Here is a 21,601-nt window from a genome sequence, read left to right as displayed (position 1 = left end):
CGATCCGTCGCGGATCAATAGGTTTTGTCTTATTATGTTTGTACTAACATCGGCATATCAAATCAGTCATGCATCCTACGTGATACGCCGCTTAAGGGTCGATACGCGACGGATCAAAATCAATAATTTGATTTTGTCACACCCGTCTCCCTTTCTCTACATATATCCATCTTAGGTGGTTTTTTTTTGTAAAAAATTGGCCGGTCCAACTTATAGTATTTGTGTTTTGCGTTTGTTAAAATATAATGGATTTATATGATATTTTGTTTGGTGACGGGAACGACGAGCAGTCGGGCTACGCATACAACGATCAGCCGGAGCAGTCGGGCTTGCCAGATTTGAATGAAGTTCCCGACTTGAACCATGAGCCGGGGTATGGAAAATATAGAGCAGTACGACTTACCAAATCCTGACCAGGTTATTTAGTGTGTTTATATAGTACAACAACGCGTTAGTTATTTTTTATATAATATACGTTGTCTTGCCAAAATATTTTTTATCAGGGGTATATCATATACGGCGGTAGTCACCCTTCGTGGCCGGAGGATAATAGGACATCGTCTAATACATATGAGGCCAGAGTCGAGGAGTCTTATGGTCAGTCTTCGCAGCAGTTACATGTAGACGGTCCGTATTACGGAACTCAGAATTCGTACCAGTTACCTTTAGGAGAGCAACCATACATGTCAAGACCAGTCACGAGCAACGTCGTTGATGGCATTCAAGAAGGTCACCGCGAAGGAGGCGATGACGATGATGATGATGATGATAATGGTGGTGATCGTTTCATACGGGAGACGTCATTTTCTTATGTAACTAATAATGTATGACTTATTTTATTTTTTAAAAAAAATTATTATTATTCTTTTTCAACACGTTACTAAATATTACTTTATTTACATTGCTTGAAATCAGTATTTTGATTCTGTTGTTGAGTTGGTGGATTGGGTTAAGAAGACAGGACGTGAGCATGGTTGTGTTATCTCAGTCCAACGTTCAAGGGAGAGAAGTGTTCAACTTGTATGCAATCGAGGTGGGGAACCAAAACTCAAGGGAACGGTGAGGCATACCGGGAGTATTAAAAGGGGTTGTCCATTTAAACTTGTCGGGAGGTACAACGTGCCAGGTGGTTGTTGGAAGGTAGAGGTTGTCAACGAGACGCACAACCACGATCCCGTTTTGTTTTAGGAGGGGCACTCGGCACTAAGGCAACTGACCGACGAGGAAATTGATATGGTTGCGACGTTGCATAGGCAGGGTCTGAGGCCTGCTAAAATTAAGTCATCCCTAAAGAAAAGCTTTCCCGGTAACAAATGTATTACTAGGGATATAAACAACGTCGTGAAGGGTCTTCGTGACCAAGATAAAATTGGTGACACCCCCATGCAAGTACTTGTTGTCAGAATATTATTATTTTGTAAGTGTCTTTTTAATATATATTATTTTGAGTATATATCGTTTTGTTTTATCATATATAAAAAATATATATTCTTTAAGATTTAATAAGAATATTATTAATAATATCATTTTATTATAATAATCATGTTTAATAAGAATATTTGTAATATTTATTAATTTTTTGTTAAACCCAACGTAGGTACTTAAAAACTTTCTTCAAACCCATGGGTTTACCTTTTACACATGGGAGAATCCTTCCACTAATAGGACGGAGAATGTTTTCTTTTCTCACGAGAAGTCGCATACCATGTGGCGTGCGTTCCCAGATTTGCTGCTGATTGACACGACGTACAACACCAACATGTACAAGTGGCTGTTCGTTCAGTTTGTTGGTGTGACGTCGACATCAAAGTCTTTCTGTATTGCGCACACAGTTATCTTTAGGGAGCAAGAATGTAACTTTACATGGGCCCTTGAACGCCTTAATGACATGCTCGTCGACTGCAGGGAGCCGCGTGTCATCCTGACTGATAGGGACCAAGCCTTGATGAATGCCTGTGAAACAGTCTTTCCCAGTACTACCAAAAACCTTTGTAGGTGGCACATCATGCAGAACATACAGAGAAAACATAAGAGTCTTTTCCAGGATGATATCTCTAAATCATTCAATTACTGGTGGGAAGTACTGTATGAGTCGCCAACAAAATCTATGTACAACTACAACTGCGGTCAAATGGAAGCCGCGTTAGCTGGACACGGCAGACGTGGTAAGTCTTTGTCCTTTATGTAAACATGATTTTAGATTCTAGTTGTACATTGCCTAAATTGTTTTTTTTATTTTTGTTTGTAGAGGCTTGGTATTATATTCGCGACAACTGGTTTGTACCCTACAAAGAGAAGTTCGTGTTGTGCTGGATTGACGACCGACTAAACTTCGGGGAGCATACAACAAACAGAGTAGAGGGCCAGCACGCAAACTTGAAGAGACACCTTTCGGGGCCGAACAATTCGCTAGACTCTATTGCGGCGTTTGCCCTTGAAGTCGTGAATTCCCAAATGAAAGAAATCAGTGCGACCCTTGAAGACTCCCGTGTTAGGGTCAAGAAGTACCATCAGTTGACTTTGTTTGAAAAGCTACATAACAGGGTGTCACTTTTTGCTATCGCTAAACTTGACGAAGAGTTGACCTTGCTTGACACATTGCTAGATACGGGGGCAGAGTGCGACCACCGGTTACAAACATCATGGGACTTGCCGTGTGCTTGTAAGCTTAACTGGCACACTATTAACAATATATGCATTCAATTAAAAGACATAGACTCCTTTTGGAGGAAGCTCGATTTCAGTCCAGCGTCTGTTGGACACAAAGAACCAGACTATGAAGCGGAACTGGAACATGTGAAAAAACAAGTTCTAGGACTAAACAACCGAATGCAAAAAAAAAGTCTATTCTCAAAGATAATGTCTGTTCTTCCTGGGAAATCAAACAAGGGGGAGCCTGAGAAACGAGACGACCCTAGGGGGCATCCAAATCTAAACCAACAAGCCAAGAAAAGGGATACCCCTAGACAGAGCTCGTACTCCCCGTCCCCGTCAACTGATACCCACAGACAGAGCTCCTACGCCCCCTCCCCGTCATTTGATCCCCACAGGCACAACTCCTACGCTACCTCCCCCGTCATTTGATCCCCACAGACAAAGCTCCTACGCCCCCTCCATGTCTTTTGATCCCCACAGACACAGCTCCTACGCCCCCTCCATGTCTTTTGATCCCCACAGACACAGCTCCTACGCCCCCTCCATGTCTTTTGATCCCCACAGACATATCTCCTACGCCCCCTCTATGTCACGGCAACCAACACCCGAAGCCCCCACCCAATCGTTGTCGCGTTCACAGTCTCAGTCACATGCTCTGTTTAAGATACCTAAACCACCGAAACGCTCATCTAAAAAGCATGAGACTCTAGCCGACCTTCGTTTTCCATTACTGCGTGACCCTAAGGGCGTCCCAATCATAGAAAGTTATAGGCACCTCATTCCCACCTGGGCATACCCGTTCATTTCAGGAATAAAAGATGTAAAGCCAGATGGTAATTGCGGTTTCAGAGCAATCGCTGTCGGCTTAGGCATGCGTCAACAGAACTGGAAGGAGGTCAGAGAAAGGATGAGGAATGGGATGGTCACTAACAAATCCTGGTGGAGCGAAAGGTTGAACTACGAGGTAACCGGTAATTATGACACGGTTCGTGATTCGCTGGACTACTCAACGTCTGCTTTATTCCAGCAAAAGAGTAGGTGGTTTAAGTTACCTGGGCACGGACACGTAGTTGCTCAGACGTATGACTGTGTTTTAATCAACCTCCATCTAACCTACAGTGAGAGTTACTTCCCAATGAGAATGAGTCCGGAACCACTATCTCAGATTCCGGTAATAGTAGTGTTAAATGTTAAGGATAATCATTGGCTCAACATACAATTAGAAGGGAATTTCCCTGTGCCACTACCAGCACGTCAATGGGAACGATACGCCAATGAAGCGGCGCACGAATGGAGGTCTTTGTACGAAGATCGTATAAAAGAGTATATGCAAATAAGGGAAACTTGGCGAGTGCAAACTGAAGAGCCAGTTTATTTATGATGATTTGTAAAATGTTTGAGATGTTTGTGTTATTTTTGGAGTGCTTATCTAGAAGAACTGATAATAAACCAGAAGATGATTAGGAATTAGTCGTTGTATAGAATTTGATGTAATATCCAGTGTAATTTACTATTGGTTTAATATCAAATATGTGTTTTTATTAGTATAATATATGTTATAAACAAATATATCTGATAATATGTTTATTTATAAAAATAAAACATGATAAAACTTAAAAATAATATGATTTTTTATAAAAATAAAACATGCAAAAAAGTTTTAATTTCGATATTTAAAAAAAAATAATATGTTTATTTAAAAAATATAAAAAAGTACCAGAAATTTTAAAATGTTAATAAATATCTTCAAAAGTAGATCGAATCCGCCGCTTAAGGGTCGATCCGCAACGGATTCTGCTGTAAATCAGATCCGCAGCTTAGTGGTCGATCCGCGGCTTATCGAATTTATTTTTTGAAGATGTTAAATACCCACGGGTTCTAACCGTTCAAATCGCCAAAATCAAAATAAACGCTCAACCTTTCACTCAAAACACCCCCCCAGATTATACCACCAAAACCACCACCACCAGAAAATAATGACGACGGGGTTCGAAAATAGCATCTACACAGCCATAATAATTTCGTTCAGAAATAGTGATGGCCGTGTGAATGTTATTTTGTAGTCCGTTATTATTATAAAATAAAGGCCAGATACAACCATATGTTGGCGGAAAATAATGACGACGGAGTCCGAATATAGCATCTATGCAGCCGTAATAATTTCGTTATGAAATAGTGGTGGCTGCATAGATGTTATGTTGGAGTCCGTTATTGTTACAAAATAACAATAAGATATATAAAATAGATTTTAAAAATATATATAAAAATATATATTCATTAGTAATATATATAAAATAGATTTTAAAAATATATATATAAATATATATATTTATTAGTAATATATATAAAATAGATTTTAAAAAAATATATATAAATATATATTTATTAATAATATATATAAAATATATTTTTCAACCTTGTTTTTTTGCATTCGGTTGTTTACATATATTTTAAAAATAATAGTGGTGACTGTGTAGATGCTATTTTGAACTTTTGAGCTACCAGTGCAACTGCCGTAGTCCCCCTTCATATATCCTGACAGTGTCCCTTACTTGGGATTTTGGTGACTGCGTCGGGAAACACTGGTAGCTCTGTAATAACAAGGTCCCGTATCAACCTCCGTGGGGTGTTCTTCCAATGTAATAAGGAACATGGCACCGATCTTTGATGAATTCGGTGTCCCCACAAACAGTCGCCTTGCGTGATAGATCGCAAGGGCCAGCTGATTGAGGAAATATGCGGGCATAACGGTACCTGTATACGGTATGAGTTCCGTTGTATCTAGGAGTGCTCTGGAATTGACATCCCGGACTTTCGGGTGGCTGGGGAGCTGCTGTCGGCCAAGATACCCGGGAGTAATGATTGATTATTCCCATTTCTAGTGGGGCAAACCTGTAGCCGTGGGCCGATACCGATTCCGGTGACTTGCTTGCCGGTGAGTGGAGAGCCATGGCAAAAAACTGCTGTGTTGATGCTATTTTTGGAGTGCTTATCAGAAGATGATCTTAAAAATTAGTCTCTGTAGAGAATTTGATGTAATATCCAGTGCCTTTTGTTGTATTTATTCAAATTTGTAATTTATTATTGGTTTAATATAAAATTTGTGTTGTTAATTGTTATTAGTTTCAATTCGTTTATATATTCAAATTTTAAATTTAGTATTGGTTCCATATCAAATTTGTGTTACTATTAGTATAATTCCGTTTATATATTATGAATATATAAAATTATTTTATATAAAATTTATTTATACCTTAGATAGTTATATTAAATAAAAAATAAAAAAAATTCTACTAAGGGGCGGATTGGGCGATAAGCCGCGGATCAAATTTAAACACAACCCTAAGGACTAACCAGCCGCCCACCATCACTTTACACATTCAATCTCAAACAACACCACACAACCCTAACCCGCCCCCAATAGTCCCGAACTTCTTCTCTTCTGTCTTTAACAACACCAACTCCGACCCGACAACAATAAGGTAACTATGATACTTCGGTTTTACTCTATTTTGACATGGGTGTTCATTTATATTACGGGTTTACGGGTTTGTTAATCAAACTGGTTGATTTAAGGGTTTGGTTTAAGGGATGGATAGAAATCGGTTTTGGGTTACGGGTATGGTGATAAACGGTTTTGGGTTTTGGGTTACGGGTATGGTGATAAACGGGTTACGGGTTTTGGGTTACGGGTATGTGGATTGTGGTTTGGATTTGGATTTAGCCGAAACAGAGGAATGGTTTTGGCTTAATTGGGTTAAACAATAATCATGTTTGGGTTACAGTTTGACCCTGAAACGGGTTTGGGTTACGGGTTTGACCCTGTAACGGGTTTGGGTTACGGGTTTGACAAGGAAAGGGTTTGGCTTAAGGGTTTGACTATAACCGGTTATATTTATGTGTTAAACATAGATGGCGGATAGATACATTGAAGGGGACGGCGTACTTGATCTTTACGAGCATTTGAGGTTTGACCAGCAGTCCGATTATCAAATCCGGTTTACGCAGCTTCGGAGAATGGAGCCAAAACCAAACTCGTTCTTGTCTACGGAGTTTATAAGTTTGGTTCGGGCGGAAAACATGCTGCAAAGAATTGTAGGAAAAGATACACCGTGGGAGAGATTGTTTACCGCAAAGGATCCAGCTTACCGGGTCCTCAAGCTAGAGTTTTACTCAACGTTCGTTTTCAGGTATTTTTTTCGTTTTCAATTAACTTATAAATAAAGTAACATTTTATATTTAACCAACATGTAAATATTGTTTCAGGCCACGCCCGGAGGGAGATTTGCAGGTCCCGATGCTGGTTGAGGATGCGGATACCAGTAAGGCGGAGGTTCGGTTCCGTATGCTCGGGATTTTGCATAATCTGTCGATGGAGGAGTTTGCCATTGCGCTAGGCTTGTACACAACTGAGGATATAACCGCCCCTGTTTACACGCAGAGCATACACGAATCACCAGATGACGTGCTGAGATGTTTTTGGACGGCGATTAGCGATACACCTTGGCCTATAAAAAACGGACAATTCGAGCCAGACGCCAAAGCCTCATCCATCAGGGACCCGTTGCACAGGTTTGTATATTATATTAATATTTTATTGTTTTTTATAAGTACCTACACAGGCTTATCGCACACACCGTACAGGGTCGTCACGGGGTTCAGAACACTGCAACCTCCGTGACCTGTTTTATTTGCGATGCCTGCTTACGGGGAGACACTGCAACCTAGCTCGGGGTTTCGGCGACTACTTCGCCATTTACTCGAACAGGTAGGGCCGCGGGAAATTAGTTGGACGCGGATTGCGATTTATTTCGACTATGGGGGCCAACTGGAACAACTACCCATTCAGCCGCCGTTTCCCGCCGCAAGAGCTAGACCGTGGACGGGCACAAGGCATGCAAATCTTCAAGAAGATTAACGGCCGGGATCACCTGGTCACTAATTTCAAATCTGGCCCATACGAAGAGGTCCCACTTGTTGAGCCTCCGCCAATCGAGGAGCCGGAGGTGGAAATTCAGGGCCCCGCGGTTTACATGGATGAGGACGGTGTTCAGGTACATTATTTTATCATTTAATTTTCTTTTTCGTATCTTCGTCTTATTAACGTTAACTTATCGTGCTCATAACAGCCATCGCATCAGCACCCGCAGCGTGTTCCGCGTACACATCGCGCGGTGCGTTTGGATCTGGCCATTGACTCCCCGGCTACGGAGACTAGAGACCCAGGTGAGCTGGATGGTTGGTTATTTGTCTGCGCAGCAGCATGGAGCCCATTACATGGTACCAGCGCCACGTTTCGATGAGGAGGGGCGCGATGATGACGACGCAGGTGGTGCCGCATTTTAGATTTGTTTTTTGTATGTGGTTACTTATTCCCGAACTCGTTTGGTTTTTTTTCCGAACTTGTAATGTAATTATTATTATTTTATAAATCTGGTTATGCGTTATGCTTATTTTGTTCGTTTTCAATTTTAAAAATGTTGATTCGTTATTACTTTAAAACCAATCAAAAATCTGTTACACCCGACATACAAAAAAGAAAACAAACATAAGTAGTTATTATTATATAATCTCGTTCCTTTTACACCCGACATACAAAATTGTTTTTTTTGTTGTCGGATTCCCAAAAACCGATCATGAAACATTTACACCCGAGCCACAAAAAAACAAAACAAACAAAACAAAATAAATAAAATAAAAGACAACAAAAAGACAAAAATATAATAAAATAACAAAAAAAGACAGCACTAAGCGGCTTATCGCCCATCCGCGGCTTAGTGAGTGGGTGTTTGGGAAATACACCATGATGCATGTAAAAAACCCCTTTTTTTATTATTGTTATGGACTAGGATCTTGTATCGAATAAACTAATATTATTATATAAGTAAATAGTTAGTATAGTGAGTTTTTCCCTTTCAAAATATATATAGTTGTTGAAATAGAGAAATTTGATAAGAGTGTGTATACACACACATTAGATTTTATTTACAACTAGGGGTTCACCCGCCGTGATGCAGTGTGGCTGGGTTGTAAAATGGTGACGAACACAACAATTACATAGATCTAATTTTTTTGACACTTAGATCATGTCCATATTAATTATGCTAATATATGCTACATAGTGTTCTTACATACATATACTTGACAAACATTTGAGTCCTACATATGTTAATGTGTGCTGCATAATACCCAAGTAGCCCTTTATCATCTAGTACGATACTATTGGGTTTATATAGTAAATGCAAGGACTTTTTACAAAATATTAGGATTTTCGTCTTTCATATGTGTTTGTCTTGCCAAAATTATAGCCTTTTATGCTTGATGTCTTCGCTCGCGTTCTTCCCATCATGCAGCCATGTTTTTCATTGCATCTTTTATTTCTTTTCTCCTGTATCTGTCATTTATTGTTAGTGTTAGGATGTGTGCGCTGTGAGTGGCTTGTGTGGTTGCGTGAATTGCGAGAGTTAAGCTATCTGTTGAAGGCTTTTGCTTCATTATTTTTATCTTTTAAGACCATGGTTAGGTTCTCAAGCCACAATATACATGAGGTAGAATGTCACACCCCGCCAAGACGGTAGGCCCAGGGTGCAACGATCATGAATATCATAAGCATATGATTATCACAAACATAGTAGTATTAGGATACCATTAGTTTTCAAAAGAGTTTACAAACCATAATTTGTTTTTAAACAAAATACTTTAACATAATAATGAGATTCCTCGTATATGACCCAAACGTCGTTGGGTTATACAAGTGAAATCCCTCCAAAATAGGTATCCTAATTATGCTTCGAGGTCCCATCTTCGTGATTCCTTACATGCTTGTTAATTCCCTGAAAAACATACGTTTAAAAAGTCAACACAATGGTTGGTGAGTCCACAGGTTTTACAACTCGATATAAAATCACGTTATTCATACAACATTTAATAAGTTCACAAATAAGTATATGTATACGATAATACATTGAAACAAATACGTTGATCCTCTGTAGAGTGCGCTAATTCTACGAATTAATATACGACACATGAGCCTATAACCAAACCACGACTTTAATCCATTTGCCCTGTTTAATCTCCCAGATTGAAATATACGCACCCCGGTTCGATGCAATATCGGAGGTTAGCACGACTAACCTAACAGTAGGGGGAATGTCAACGCCGATAGTACTACCCGTATATTCCAGTGGCTAATCCTGTTAGTTAATGGTTATACTATGCAAGCATGCTAAGGGACTTATAGCACTACATAGCCTAACTCAAGTTCGCATAAAGATCGATTGTTTTGTTTCTAATATCGTATATAAAACAAGTAGTGTATGTTTCTCCCCCTGTTTTGAAAACATAAAAACAGTAAAAAGGGGCCATGAAACCCACCTCGTGAGTTCAGTGGTTAGTTCGCTAGCAATTTCAGCTTACACCCGGTTCCGCTACCTTCCCACGTCCTAAATGCGTAAGGTCAGTTAATTCGTTATCGACCCACAAGTCGGTTTATGCTAGTTGCTTTCACCTAACTAGCTCATTCGTTTGTATCGGTTGATTTCCCCAACCGAACGTTTCATTTATTTTTTAGACGAATCGTTGGTGATAAGTTTTTATATTGTTTTTGAAATAAATATTTATAGATTTATGAGTATTAAGAATATAACATTTAATAGTGTCGGTCTCATAACCAATTCGTTTGGTTAAGTTATGAATATATATTAAATTTATATATTGATTTCTACTTGATATTTCTCCAAGTTTCTATTTAAGTTCTTAGTAAAACATAATATATTTATATTTTTGTTTAAGTATTTCTAAACAAGCTTTATATGGCGTTATGTTCGTTTAACTTGAAAAAATTGTTATTATATTTTTTTTTATGTCTAACACATTTATATATTTCGATGAAACATATTCTTATAGAATCGCCACCAAGTAACGTTGTTATTAATATTTATTATTTTTCGTTTCAAGACATAAAACTTAGTTTTATTCAAAAAGCATATTTAACCTTTATAAAATTTTGTAAGCGTCTTTTTAACAATATGACTTATAAAATCCAAGTTTTCTTGTAAATATTTTTGAACTTTAAAATACGCTTATATTTGTACCAAATCATGAGTGCTCTTTTATACATATTTTCTCAAAAATAACATTTTAAACTATGTTTTTCTTTTATATGAAAGTTTACAAAATTTTCCAACAAAGCTTCTAAATATAAAGTCATCAATTTCTTTAATAGCAAGTTTATTATTAAGTTGATTGATAATTTACGTTGGGTTTTTATGATTATATTATGTTCCACCCAAAAGTCATCTTTTAATATACAAATACTTAGTGTTTAGAACCATGTTTTGATTATAATTTCTTCCACCTTATTAAGTGCATTTTCACACTAGTCATCCATAAAGTTCTACTAGCATGAACTTATTATAACCGTAGTTCCATATCTTTCAAGTCCTTAACATTTTTCAAGCATGCGTGCTAAATATATGTGTGTGTATATATATGTATGGTTATATTTAACATGTTAAGTGTGTAGGATGTTTATTTTGGTGAAAGCTTAGCATATACATATTTTATCAACATAAAGCTAGACTTAGGAAAGTTTAGCTTACTTAGTTCTAGGATTGGGATTTAACGAGAGGTTGAAATCTTGAGCTTGCTTGTCCACGTGAAGCTCGCCTAACTCGGAGGATACCTTCTTCACTATTTTGTCACAAGATAATGTGGGTTAGTAAAATGTTCATATACTTGTATATGGTTCGTAGAAAGTTTGTAGAAGAAAAAGTGTACGTGTGCATGGGTTTGTATATTTAACAAGAGAGTGGGAGTATAAGTGAGAGTGCGTGCAGAAGTGTATCACCTCAAGAGGGAGCTCGTAGAGAGAGGAAAGATGGTGGAGGTTGATGGTGATTATGGGGCGGTGGTTCGCGGTGGCCGCGAGTGAGTAGAGTTGGTTCCCGTTGGTGACGTCGGTGTCCGTAAGTGGTGGCAAGTAGGCTACGGTGTATTTTCGAGGTGTTACGGTGCGTTACGATAAGCTTTCGGTGTGTTGCAGTACCGAGGAATCAAACTACTAAGTCATACTATGAAGCTATGGGAAAGAGTGATTGAGGTTAGACTTAGACGAGAAACTCAGGTTACGGTCAACCAATTTGGCTTCATGCCGGGGCGTTCCACCACAGAGGCAATACACCTTATAAGAAGATTAATGGAAAAGTATAGGGAGAAGAAGCGTGATCTACATATGGTGTTTATTGACCTAGAAAAGGCCTACGACAGTGTGCCACGACAGGTGCTCTGGGAGTGCTTGGAGGGTAGAAGAGTGCCCAGGAAATACATAGAGATAATTATGGATATGTATACCAGGAGTGAAACAAGTGTCCGTGCGCCAGTGGGGATACTGATTTCTTTCCTGTAGAGGTAGGTCTTCACCAGGGGTCAGCGTTGAGCCCGTTTCTTTTTGCAGTAGTCTTGGATGAGTTGTCAAAGTCGATTCAGGGGACTCTCCCGTGGTGCATGATGTTCGCAGACGATATTGTGTTACTTGCTGAGAAAAAACAAGATCTAAACATGAGGCTTGAGGAGTGGCGAACAACCTTAGAGACAAAAGGTTTAAAGATTAGCCGATCTAAGACGGAGTACCTCCACTGTGATTTTGGCGGGATAAACGACAATGAAGACGCACAGATCACAATTGAATGGCAGGTGGTCCCGCAGGTAACGAAGTTCAAGTATTTAGGATCATTTGTACAGAGCGATGGGGAATTTGACAGTGATGTGACCCACCGAGTTCAGGTAGGATGGTGTAGATGGAAAGCAGCCACAGGTATATTGTGCGACAAGAGTTTCCCGACTAAACTAAAGGGAAAATTCTATAGGGTGGCAGTTAGACCTGCAATGCTATATGGAACAGATTGTTGGGCCATCAAGAAGGCACAAGTGCGGAAGATGGAGGTAGCAGAAATGAGAATGCTATGTTGGATGTGTGGGCACACAAGGCTAGACCGAATAAGAAACGTTGTGTTTCGCGAGAGATTAGGGGTGGCGAACATAGCAGACAAGATAAGAGAGTGGAGATTGAGATGGTTTGGACATGTAAAGAGAAGACAGACGACGAATCTTGTTAGATCCGTAGAAAACATTACTATAGAGGGGAGGAGGGGTAGAGGACGACCGAAATTGACTTGGGATGAGAGGATTAGGCATGATTTGATAGACCTAAACCTCTCCGAGGACATGGTTGAGGATAGGAATTCGTGGAGAAGTAGAATTAAAGTTAAGGATTTTTAGAGAGAATTGAATACCTTAGGGCTTAGACTTAACTTATTTAGGTCACATACCATAATGGTATTTCCCTTACATATATTATTATTATTATTATAATTATTATTAGCTTTTATATAGCTGTTAAACTGTGATCTTATTATTAATATTATTATAATTAGTAGTAGTTTTTATATAACTGTTAAACTTTGATTTCCTTTATTTTGCTTCATACACATGTACTTAGAGCCGAGGGTCTCTCTGGAAGCCACCTCTTTATTCCTTTGGATAGAGGTACGGTGTGCCTACATCCCACCCTCCCCAGACCCTACTTATAGCTTTGCTGTCGGTGGGATTTTACTGGGCATGATTGATATGATTGATTGTGTTGCAGTAAACTTCGGTGTGTTACGGTGGAGAAGGTGTACGATATATGTGGTAGAAGTGGTGGTGGTTTGGCTGTGGTGATTTTACGGTGGAGTTACGGGTCGTTAAGGTGTATCTAAGATGGAGCGAGAGGGAGAGACGTGATTGTTGGTGGTTTGAAGACCCATAGAGGCAGTAGGGTAGTGGAAGGTGGTTGTTAATGGTGTTTTCTGTTGGTGGTGGGGCTGCAACTATGAACAAAAGGGAAGGGTGAAGTTGGTTGTAGTTAAGGTAAAGAAGAGAGTACGAGAGTTTGTATTTGAGATATTATTGAGGAGGGTGTGTTATCCATTGCTATTATAATGGTTTATAACATGAATGACATCAAGTATGGTTCATGTTTTATTACTATCAAGTGACGATAGTTCATGTTTGAGTGTAGAAATAGATTTGAAAAGAAATGAAGGCAAAGAAATGATTTGGCTGATATATTGATAAGAGATTGGTGCTTGTGAGGATTGAGTTGATAAAATATCCATGACCAATCCCTATTACCTTTCTACATTAAGAGTGTTGTAAATAATTTTATTTAATCATATTAATGCACATGAGTGTTTTGGTCTTTGCTCTGCCATTCGAATTATGGAGAGATTTGATGAGAAATATGATATTATAAGGTTTGGTTGTTTGTCTTGTACGTTTGTTTTTATTTAGTGTGCATTAATTAATTTATTTTGTTATTGAATGACATCTCACTCAAGAGATGGGTGCTTGACTTTGTAATTTTTTTTAACTGTGCATCATATATGCATAAAAGCTTAAGTATTATGGTTATTATTATTAGATATTAATAGGAGGGTTTGTTTAGTTTGGTCATCTTACGGTGGGAAAGAAAATTTAAGTTATTAACGATTTTTTTTAAATATTCGTGTTAGATTTAGATGTTTAGTTGTATAAAATGTTAAACGAGCCTACGTACATTTAGCGTACAACATTAAGTACTCGTATGCTTGTATAACGGGGGCGGGAATGCGACATAGGATTCTAAAATAAATGATCATACTTCGTTTCGTATTCGACGCTTGTGTATTAAAAAAACATTTATAAATTATAATCTTATAGCATAAAGTTGAGTCCTCTCGGTTCGTTTAGATATATATATCTCTATATATATATATATATTCAAGTTGTTTAATGTTATCACCAAAGTCCGTATCCGTCAGTTAAATCCGAAAATTCGAGTAATTTAATTAAAAATATATTTCTTTTATGAAATGCATCTTGTTGATGCAGGCTTATGCTAGACTTGTCGTGATTAAACTTAACAAATTTTAATCATTCGGGAATTAAGGTAATGAAATCATGTTTAAGGAATGTACGAAAAATGACCTGTTTCACGGAGTGTCACATTCTCCTCATGTTATTAAAATTTTGTCCTCAAAATTTACGTGGCGTTATCGGCAACTGGTGTTTTCTTGAATAAGTGAGGATACTTTCGTTTCATTTTATCCTCACATTCCCAAGTAAATTGTGGGCCACGTTTCGAGTTCCAACGAACCGTTACCAGTTTAATACGACTACGTCTAAGCTTTTGGACTTTCCAGTCCGATACTTCGATTGGTTCCTCCACAAAATTGAGTTTATTATCAATACGGACTTCATCGAGAGGAATAATCAGTGTTTCATCAGCTAGACACTTCTTCAAATTACATACGTGGAACGTGTCATGGATGCTACTAAGCTCTTGAGGTAGCCTAAGTTTGTAAGCTACGGGACCCACCCGTTCTATTATTTCAAATGGACCAATGTACCTTGGGTTCAGTTTACCTCTTTTTCCAAAACGAACGATTCCCTTCCAAGGTGAAACCTTGAGTAGGACTTTGTCTCCTACTTGAAATTTGAGTGGTTTACGACGATTATCAGCGTAACTCTTCTGTCGATCTCTCGCCGCTTTTAACCTTTCATGAATTTTGAAAATTTTATCCGTTGTTTCTTGTATGATCTCGGGACCAGTAATTTGCTTGTCACCCACTTCGGCCCAACAAAGTGGCGATCGACATTTACGACCATATAATGCTTCAAATGGGGCCATTTTGATGCTGGTGTGATAACTATTATTATAGGAGAACTTAGCCAACGGTAGGTGAGTATCCCAACTACCTCCAAAATCAATCATACAAGCACGAAGCACGTCTTCCAAAGTTTGAATGCTCCTTTCGCTCTGACCATCCGTTTGTGGATGATAAGCGGTGCTCATGTCTAGGCGTGTACCTAGAGCCTTTTGTAATGATCGCCAGAAACGCGAAGTAAAACGACTATCCCTGTCTGAGATAATAGAAATTGGCCCTCCATGCCTGGTAACGATCTCTTTTAAATAAATTTTTGTTAATCTATTCATCGTGTCGCTTTCCCTTATAGGAAGGAAGTGGGCAGTCTTTGTCAAACGATCGACAATAACCCATATCGCGTCAAAACCATTTGACGTCTTAGGCAATTTTGTAATAAAATCCATGGAGGTTTGTTCATATTTCCACTGTGGGATCTCAGGTTGTTGGAGAAGTCCAGACGGTTTTTGATATTCAGCTTTAACCTTAGAGCACGTCAAGCACTTGCCGACATAGGTGGCAATATCGCCCTTCATATTAGGCCACCAATAGAACTCTTTAAGATCTTTATACATTTTGTTGGAACCCGGATAAATAAAGTATCTAGACTTATGGGCCTCGTCTAATACCAACGTACGCAGTTCTCCGCAACGTGGTACCCAAATTCGATTGGAGAAATAAAGAATTTTATCATCCTTGGGTTCCAATTGTTTTACCATCCCTCGCAAGGATTCTTTTTGCAAGTGTTCAGATTTGAGGACTTCTTGTTGCGCATCGCGAATTCGGGTGGTGAGGGTTGTGTGAATGATCATTCCTAATGCACGAACTCTAAGAGTCTTAACTCTTTCCTTGCGGCTTAGAGCATCAGCTACCACATTAGTCTTGCCCGGGTGATATTTAATCTCACAATCATAATCATTTAGCAATTCAATCCAACGACGTTGCCTCATATTCAAATCCTATTGATCGAAGATATGTTGTAGGCTTTTGTGGTCAGTGAAGATGGTAATCTTCGTACCATAAAGGTGATGCCTCCAAATCTTAAGTGCAAATACGACAGCCCCTAACTACAAGTCATGTGTCGTATAATTCTTTTCGTGCACTTTCAATTGTCGAGAGGCATATGCAATGACCTTATTTTGTTCAAGAAGGTCATTGCATAGTCCGTATCCGTCAGTTAAATCCGAAAATTCGAGTAATTTAATTAAAAATATATTTCTTTTATGAAATGCATCTTGTTGGTGCAGGCTTATGCTAGACTTGTCGTGATTAAACTTAACAAATTTTAATCATTTGGGAATTAAGGTAATGAAATCATGTTTAATGAATGTTCGAAAAATGACCTGTTTCACGGAGTGTCACATAGAAAACATATTTACTTTTGCTTATTTATGTTAGGCAATATATCAACTGAGAGCGTGAACAGAATGAAACTACACTCGTAACAACTAAAAGTATCTTAACTAAATTATCAATAGTAAACGTAAACTCATCTGACACTAATCAAAAGACCAAACTGTAACAACATATCATACTAATAAAACAAACTACAAAGAACATACCTTAAACAACTTCGCTGCCTGTCACCATGAAACAAATGTAAGAACAGACATGCTACAATCATAGAAAAAAATCCCACATCATTAACAAAAAACAAAATGCATAGACAAAAAGCTCGGATCATTAACAAAATTGAACATGCATCACACACAAATTTAATTATCTATATACCTGGCACATTAAAAACTTACTAAATGGAAAACTTTACAGGTACAAATCATGATGCTGAACTCTGGCAGCAACACAGAGCCAACACCTATTATGCCTAAAACACAAAGTATGACTAATCAAACTGCCATCTAGAAGGGATGATGTAATATGCATCAAATAGCTAGTTGAAAGCCAAGCTTTCTCTAGTATTGTAAGAAGATAGATTAAGAAACTAACTTTGGTTAGAGTTTCAAATGACACGCTGCAAAAAAAAAAAAAAAAAAATTAACTTCTGGACATAAACCAAAAAAATGTGTAAACAAACAATAATAAAGAAAAACGGTCCATTCCACATGTCCCCCTTTCCATGATAACCAAGTTCAAAAGTCTAATGCATGACTTCACAAAGTGTGTCATCCGTAGTTGTTTTAAACTCTCGTTAACAAATGCCCCAATACATTGACAATAAAAAACACAAACGAAAGGCAAAAACACACATGAACAAACTCAGGAATTTCATCGAACAACTGGAATGCAAGAAAACAAATAAATCTAATCACACTAAGAAACAATATGGCTGACTATATGAGAGACAAAGCTTACTAACTTATGACAATGTCAGATGACAACTACAACTTCTTCCACCATCACCTACGACCAAAAAAAAATGATATTAAATGACCTAACAAAGTATCATCGCAACAAAATGCTTAAATCGAACGAACCAGAAGTAACAAAGCCAGAAGATACGTCACTTGACACACAGAGGGAAGTTGTGAAATCCCATTTACAGACAACCAACTCTAAACCCTGAAATATCGCGTCTTCGTCGGATAAGGTCACCTTTGTGTTTCACCATTAGGGCTTAACGATCTCGATTAGGACCAGCGGCAGATACTTCTAACCGGTGTGAATGAAGAAGCACGAAGCAAATCTCCCTCTTAGCTTGAAACCAACGCCACCATAGTTTGAGGCTAACGCTTGAATCATCCCTCGATGGCCGAAAAAACAATTGTCGTGGAGGAGAGTAACTAAGAGAAGAGGACTTTCGTGAATCATGCATGAGAGATAGAGAGAGATCAAAGACGACAAAACCAAGAAGGTGTCAAAATGGTGAGCACGAAGCCCGAGTAACCAAACCTATAGTGGAGTGGAGTGGAGTGGAGGTACAACAAAAACTACATATTATACAAACTGTGATGCACATGTTCACCCGAAATTGTATATATATAAATATTTGTAGATTATATATATATATTTTTTTTAAATTTGACATTTTGTTGTTTTTGATAGATTTTTGTCAGCGGGTGAGGGTTAGATTTTGTAAAGAAAAAAAGGGAACCAACAAAAGGTAAGAGCCCAAGATCAAAATATACCCTGTTACATATAACGAATAATGTCAAATTTGCAGCATGATGCCAAATCTGTCATAAGAAGCTTCGCTCTACCTTTTATCCCTAACAACAATAGGACCTTGATTTTATCCATAAGCTTGACGAAGAGGACTCCTTGTCATAAAATACCATGTTTTTTTATAGATTTAGTTATGTTTTTGATAGATTTTGTTTTTGTTTAGTTTGTTGACGTTATATTTGACTTGATTGAGATGTTTCATGATAATGTATTAATAATATCTAACAATACATGACATATAAATAAAATTCGTGAATTTGGTTTAGTTTAAATATGTTCGGTTGGTTTTTGAATCAAACTCATGAACACATTTAGCTAAATGAGTAGGGCTCATAACTAACTATTGGGTCCACGGTTTGCTTATCTAACTTGTTTAACTTTCTAACTTTTTAGAAAAAATGGATTTGATGCCATAGTTTAAAAGGACCAAGTAAGTATAACTTGTTTATTTTTATAACTTTTTTAAAAAGTGAATTTGATGCTATAGTTTAAATTGACTATGTATGTATGCAATGTTCGGGTTCATTTGTCATTGTCTTATACGACTTTTAAATATGTATTAGGTTCACTTGCTAACACTATCCATTTAGCACATCGATAAAAATGAGTCGGGTATGATATGCTTTTATGGTCATTACGCTCTAATAACCGATTATAAAATTATGTCTCATACTTGTGTGTATCATATATTATTGATTTTATATGAATAAAAATTGCTCGCAGGGATGCTTATTAACCAAAACCCGACCGTAAACACTTCAACAAACCTATTTGAATATTATACTACACTTGCCATTTCATAATTGTAATAGTTTTATAATTGTAACATATTTAACATATTTTTCATTATATGTTTTTAAATTCTATAACATATTAAGGTAAACAGATTCGGATGAGCGACTGGCGTGACCTAATTTCATACACGCGTAAAACTAGTGAAAATTTACAAAAGCTAGTCTCTTACCCTCTTCTATGCTCAAATGTCTTAACTTAAGATGTTTTGTTTTTCATCCTAATTTTAGATCCATATACATCATAATTTTATTATTATTATTATTATTTATTGTGTTTGGTATTATAAAGAGTTAAATACATTAACTGATCACTTTTGTTCAATAACTCAACCTTGTAAAAAAGAAGTATAGAAGTCGCTATAGCATTTATGGAGTAGGTAATGTGAATTGTGTTTTTTATTACATGTTCCGACACCTATCACATATTTACAGATTACAAATCTTGAACCAAACTGTAAATAAAACTATAAAATGTAAACAACTAATAAGTTGTATTTAATATGCTAAGGATCTCAGTTGCGTTAATTAAGACGGATAGGTGTGACACGTGTTTAAAGAAAATCTAAACTAAAAATATAATTATATATGAATATTAAATAAAATACACTTTAATTATTTAATAATTGTCATGCAAGTACTGGTGGTGTAGTGTGATTAGGACTAAGAGACCAAAAATGGTGGAATGCATGATGGTTTAGTAGACCAATAGGAATTAAGAACATATAAATTACTGCCATTTTTCTAATAAACATTCATTTCCTTCGTGCAAGAAAATATATATTATGTAAGTTTAATAAGAATAATAATTGTTTATCTGTTAAGACCAAAAATATTTCAGTGATAACTAATAAGAAAAATAAATTAATCTCAAATGACATTTTGAAAGACAGACTAGATTTAATGCTTTGTACTAAAAGATAATATATGATGTAATAAGTAAATTATAGGCTCTTTGTTCTAGTCGTGTGAAGAAGTTAGATAAGGTTTTTAATTTTAAAGAGTAAGTGAGGGTTAAACCCCATGAAATAGTGTCATTCAAAACTAAAATTCAAGTAGCAAAGGCTACGTATTACTATTGTGTGGTTTTGTTATCCAAGTACAAAAAAAGTTAAGAATAGTTGGTGTGATTTTGTAACATCCTAAAATTTATAATGTTGAATAAAGAAAGTTACGTTTAGTGATTTCGCGTTATTAATTAATTAATATTGAGTAAAGAACGGATCATGGACTTAGATTAATTGAGATGGGTTAAATGAGAATGGGCCTTAGGTCCATGAGCTTTAAGGGATATAAATATCCCCTAAACCAAGCTAAAACCCTAAACCCTCATTTCATTTCCATCATAATCTCTACACACTCCAAACACACACACACACACCATAAACGAGCAAGACCCGAGAGAGAGTAAACGTTAGTTGGTATTAGATCTTATTACACGAGATCTAGAGTGCATAAACAAGCTAACCAAGATCGAACGAGCGCTAAAGGTATGTTCTTGACCTTTAAAGTTTACGTAGTATTGAACGTTTTTACTTAAAGGTCCAAGCTTTATAGTATATACGGGATATATATACGACCGAAAACGGTTAGGGAACGTAATGGGTGATGTCGAACCATAACAAGGGTATTAAAATCGCCAAAATGCTTGATAAAAACTAAACCCGTAGCTAAACTGGGTAACTTCGCCTGCAAAAGCTTAACTTCGCCTTCAAAGCTTAACTTCGCCTTCAAGGCTTAACTTCGCCTACGGCCAAGTTCGCCTAACTGGTAACTTCGCCTAAGGCCAAGTTCGCCTAATTGATAACTTCGCCTAAGGCCAAGTTCACCTAACTGGTAACTTCGCCTAAGGCCAAGTTCGCCTAACTGATAACTTCGCCTAAGGCCAAGTTCGCCTAACTGATAACTTCGCCTAAGGCCAAGTTCGCCTAACTGATAACTTCGCCTAAGGCCAAGTTCGCCTAACTGATAACTTCGCCTAAGGCCAAGTTCGCTAAGTTCGCTTAAGGTTTAACTTCGCCTAAAGCTAAGTTCGCTTAAGGTTTAACTTCGCCTAAAGTTAAGTTCGCTTAGAAAATAAATTAAAAAACCTAATGGAAAATGTGTTAAGACAGTTAATGTAAATAAAATTTTTCCAAGCTGACCTGGCAGCTCGACCCCAGCCAGGGGCTCTGCCCCTTGGACCCTGCTAGGGGCTGCCGCCCCTAGACCCCGCTGCCAGGGGCGCTGCCCCCGGACCCCCGTTCGTTGTGGGTAGTAGTTAAGACTAGAAAGATGATATGAGTAGTGATAGTTAATTGATGCGTATAC

General features: G+C 37.6%; 3 protein-coding genes across 3 annotated transcripts; all 3 read left to right on the top strand.

Annotated features, from left to right (window-relative positions):
* The first annotated feature begins 245 nt into the window (after window positions 1-245).
* Window positions 246-2,666, top strand: LOC143614959 (PKS-NRPS hybrid synthetase cheA-like). Its single transcript, XM_077088241.1, has 7 exons — window positions 246-392; window positions 504-812; window positions 916-1,140; window positions 1,189-1,389; window positions 1,598-2,165; window positions 2,249-2,504; window positions 2,606-2,666. The coding sequence occupies exons 1-7, from the start codon at window positions 246-248 to the stop codon at window positions 2,664-2,666; spliced, it is 1,767 nt and encodes a 588-aa protein (XP_076944356.1).
* A 575-nt stretch (window positions 2,667-3,241) lies between these two features.
* LOC143614958 (uncharacterized) lies at window positions 3,242-4,036 on the top strand. Its single transcript, XM_077088240.1, has one exon. It carries the CDS (start codon window positions 3,242-3,244, stop codon window positions 4,034-4,036), a length of 795 nt encoding a protein of 264 aa, XP_076944355.1.
* Window positions 4,037-6,006: 1,970 nt separating this feature from the next.
* On the top strand, window positions 6,007-7,383 carry LOC143614957 (uncharacterized). Its single transcript, XM_077088239.1, has 4 exons — window positions 6,007-6,137; window positions 6,568-6,845; window positions 6,922-7,227; window positions 7,278-7,383. The coding sequence occupies exons 2-4, from the start codon at window positions 6,568-6,570 to the stop codon at window positions 7,381-7,383; spliced, it is 690 nt and encodes a 229-aa protein (XP_076944354.1). The 5' UTR covers window positions 6,007-6,137.
* The last annotated feature ends 14,218 nt before the right edge of the window (window positions 7,384-21,601 follow it).

The sequence above is a fragment of the Bidens hawaiensis genome, unplaced genomic scaffold (genome assembly GCF_021521415.1).
Source record: "Bidens hawaiensis isolate Kalapana, Puna unplaced genomic scaffold, B.hawaiensis_p1.1 tig00041605_1, whole genome shotgun sequence".
NCBI classification, from domain to species: Eukaryota; Viridiplantae; Streptophyta; class Magnoliopsida; order Asterales; family Asteraceae; genus Bidens; species Bidens hawaiensis.
This window is presented reverse-complemented; position numbering and strand designations above follow the sequence as displayed.

Excerpts from the sequence above, each read along its gene's own strand:
- LOC143614959 (XM_077088241.1), top strand. The coding sequence starts at position 246 with ATGGATTTATATGATATTTTGTTTGGTGACGGGAACGACGAGCAGTCG. Across the intron at positions 393-503 it reads GGTATGGAAAATATAGAGCA|GGGTATATCATATACGGCGG; the intron begins GTACGACTTACC and ends ATTTTTTATCAG. Across the intron at positions 1,390-1,597 it reads TTGGTGACACCCCCATGCAA|GTACTTAAAAACTTTCTTCA; the intron begins GTACTTGTTGTC and ends AACCCAACGTAG.
- LOC143614958 (XM_077088240.1), top strand. The coding sequence starts at position 3,242 with ATGTCACGGCAACCAACACCCGAAGCCCCCACCCAATCGTTGTCGCGT.
- LOC143614957 (XM_077088239.1), top strand. The coding sequence starts at position 6,568 with ATGGCGGATAGATACATTGAAGGGGACGGCGTACTTGATCTTTACGAG. Across the intron at positions 6,846-6,921 it reads TACTCAACGTTCGTTTTCAG|GCCACGCCCGGAGGGAGATT; the intron begins GTATTTTTTTCG and ends ATATTGTTTCAG. Across the intron at positions 7,228-7,277 it reads ATCAGGGACCCGTTGCACAG|GCTTATCGCACACACCGTAC; the intron begins GTTTGTATATTA and ends GTACCTACACAG.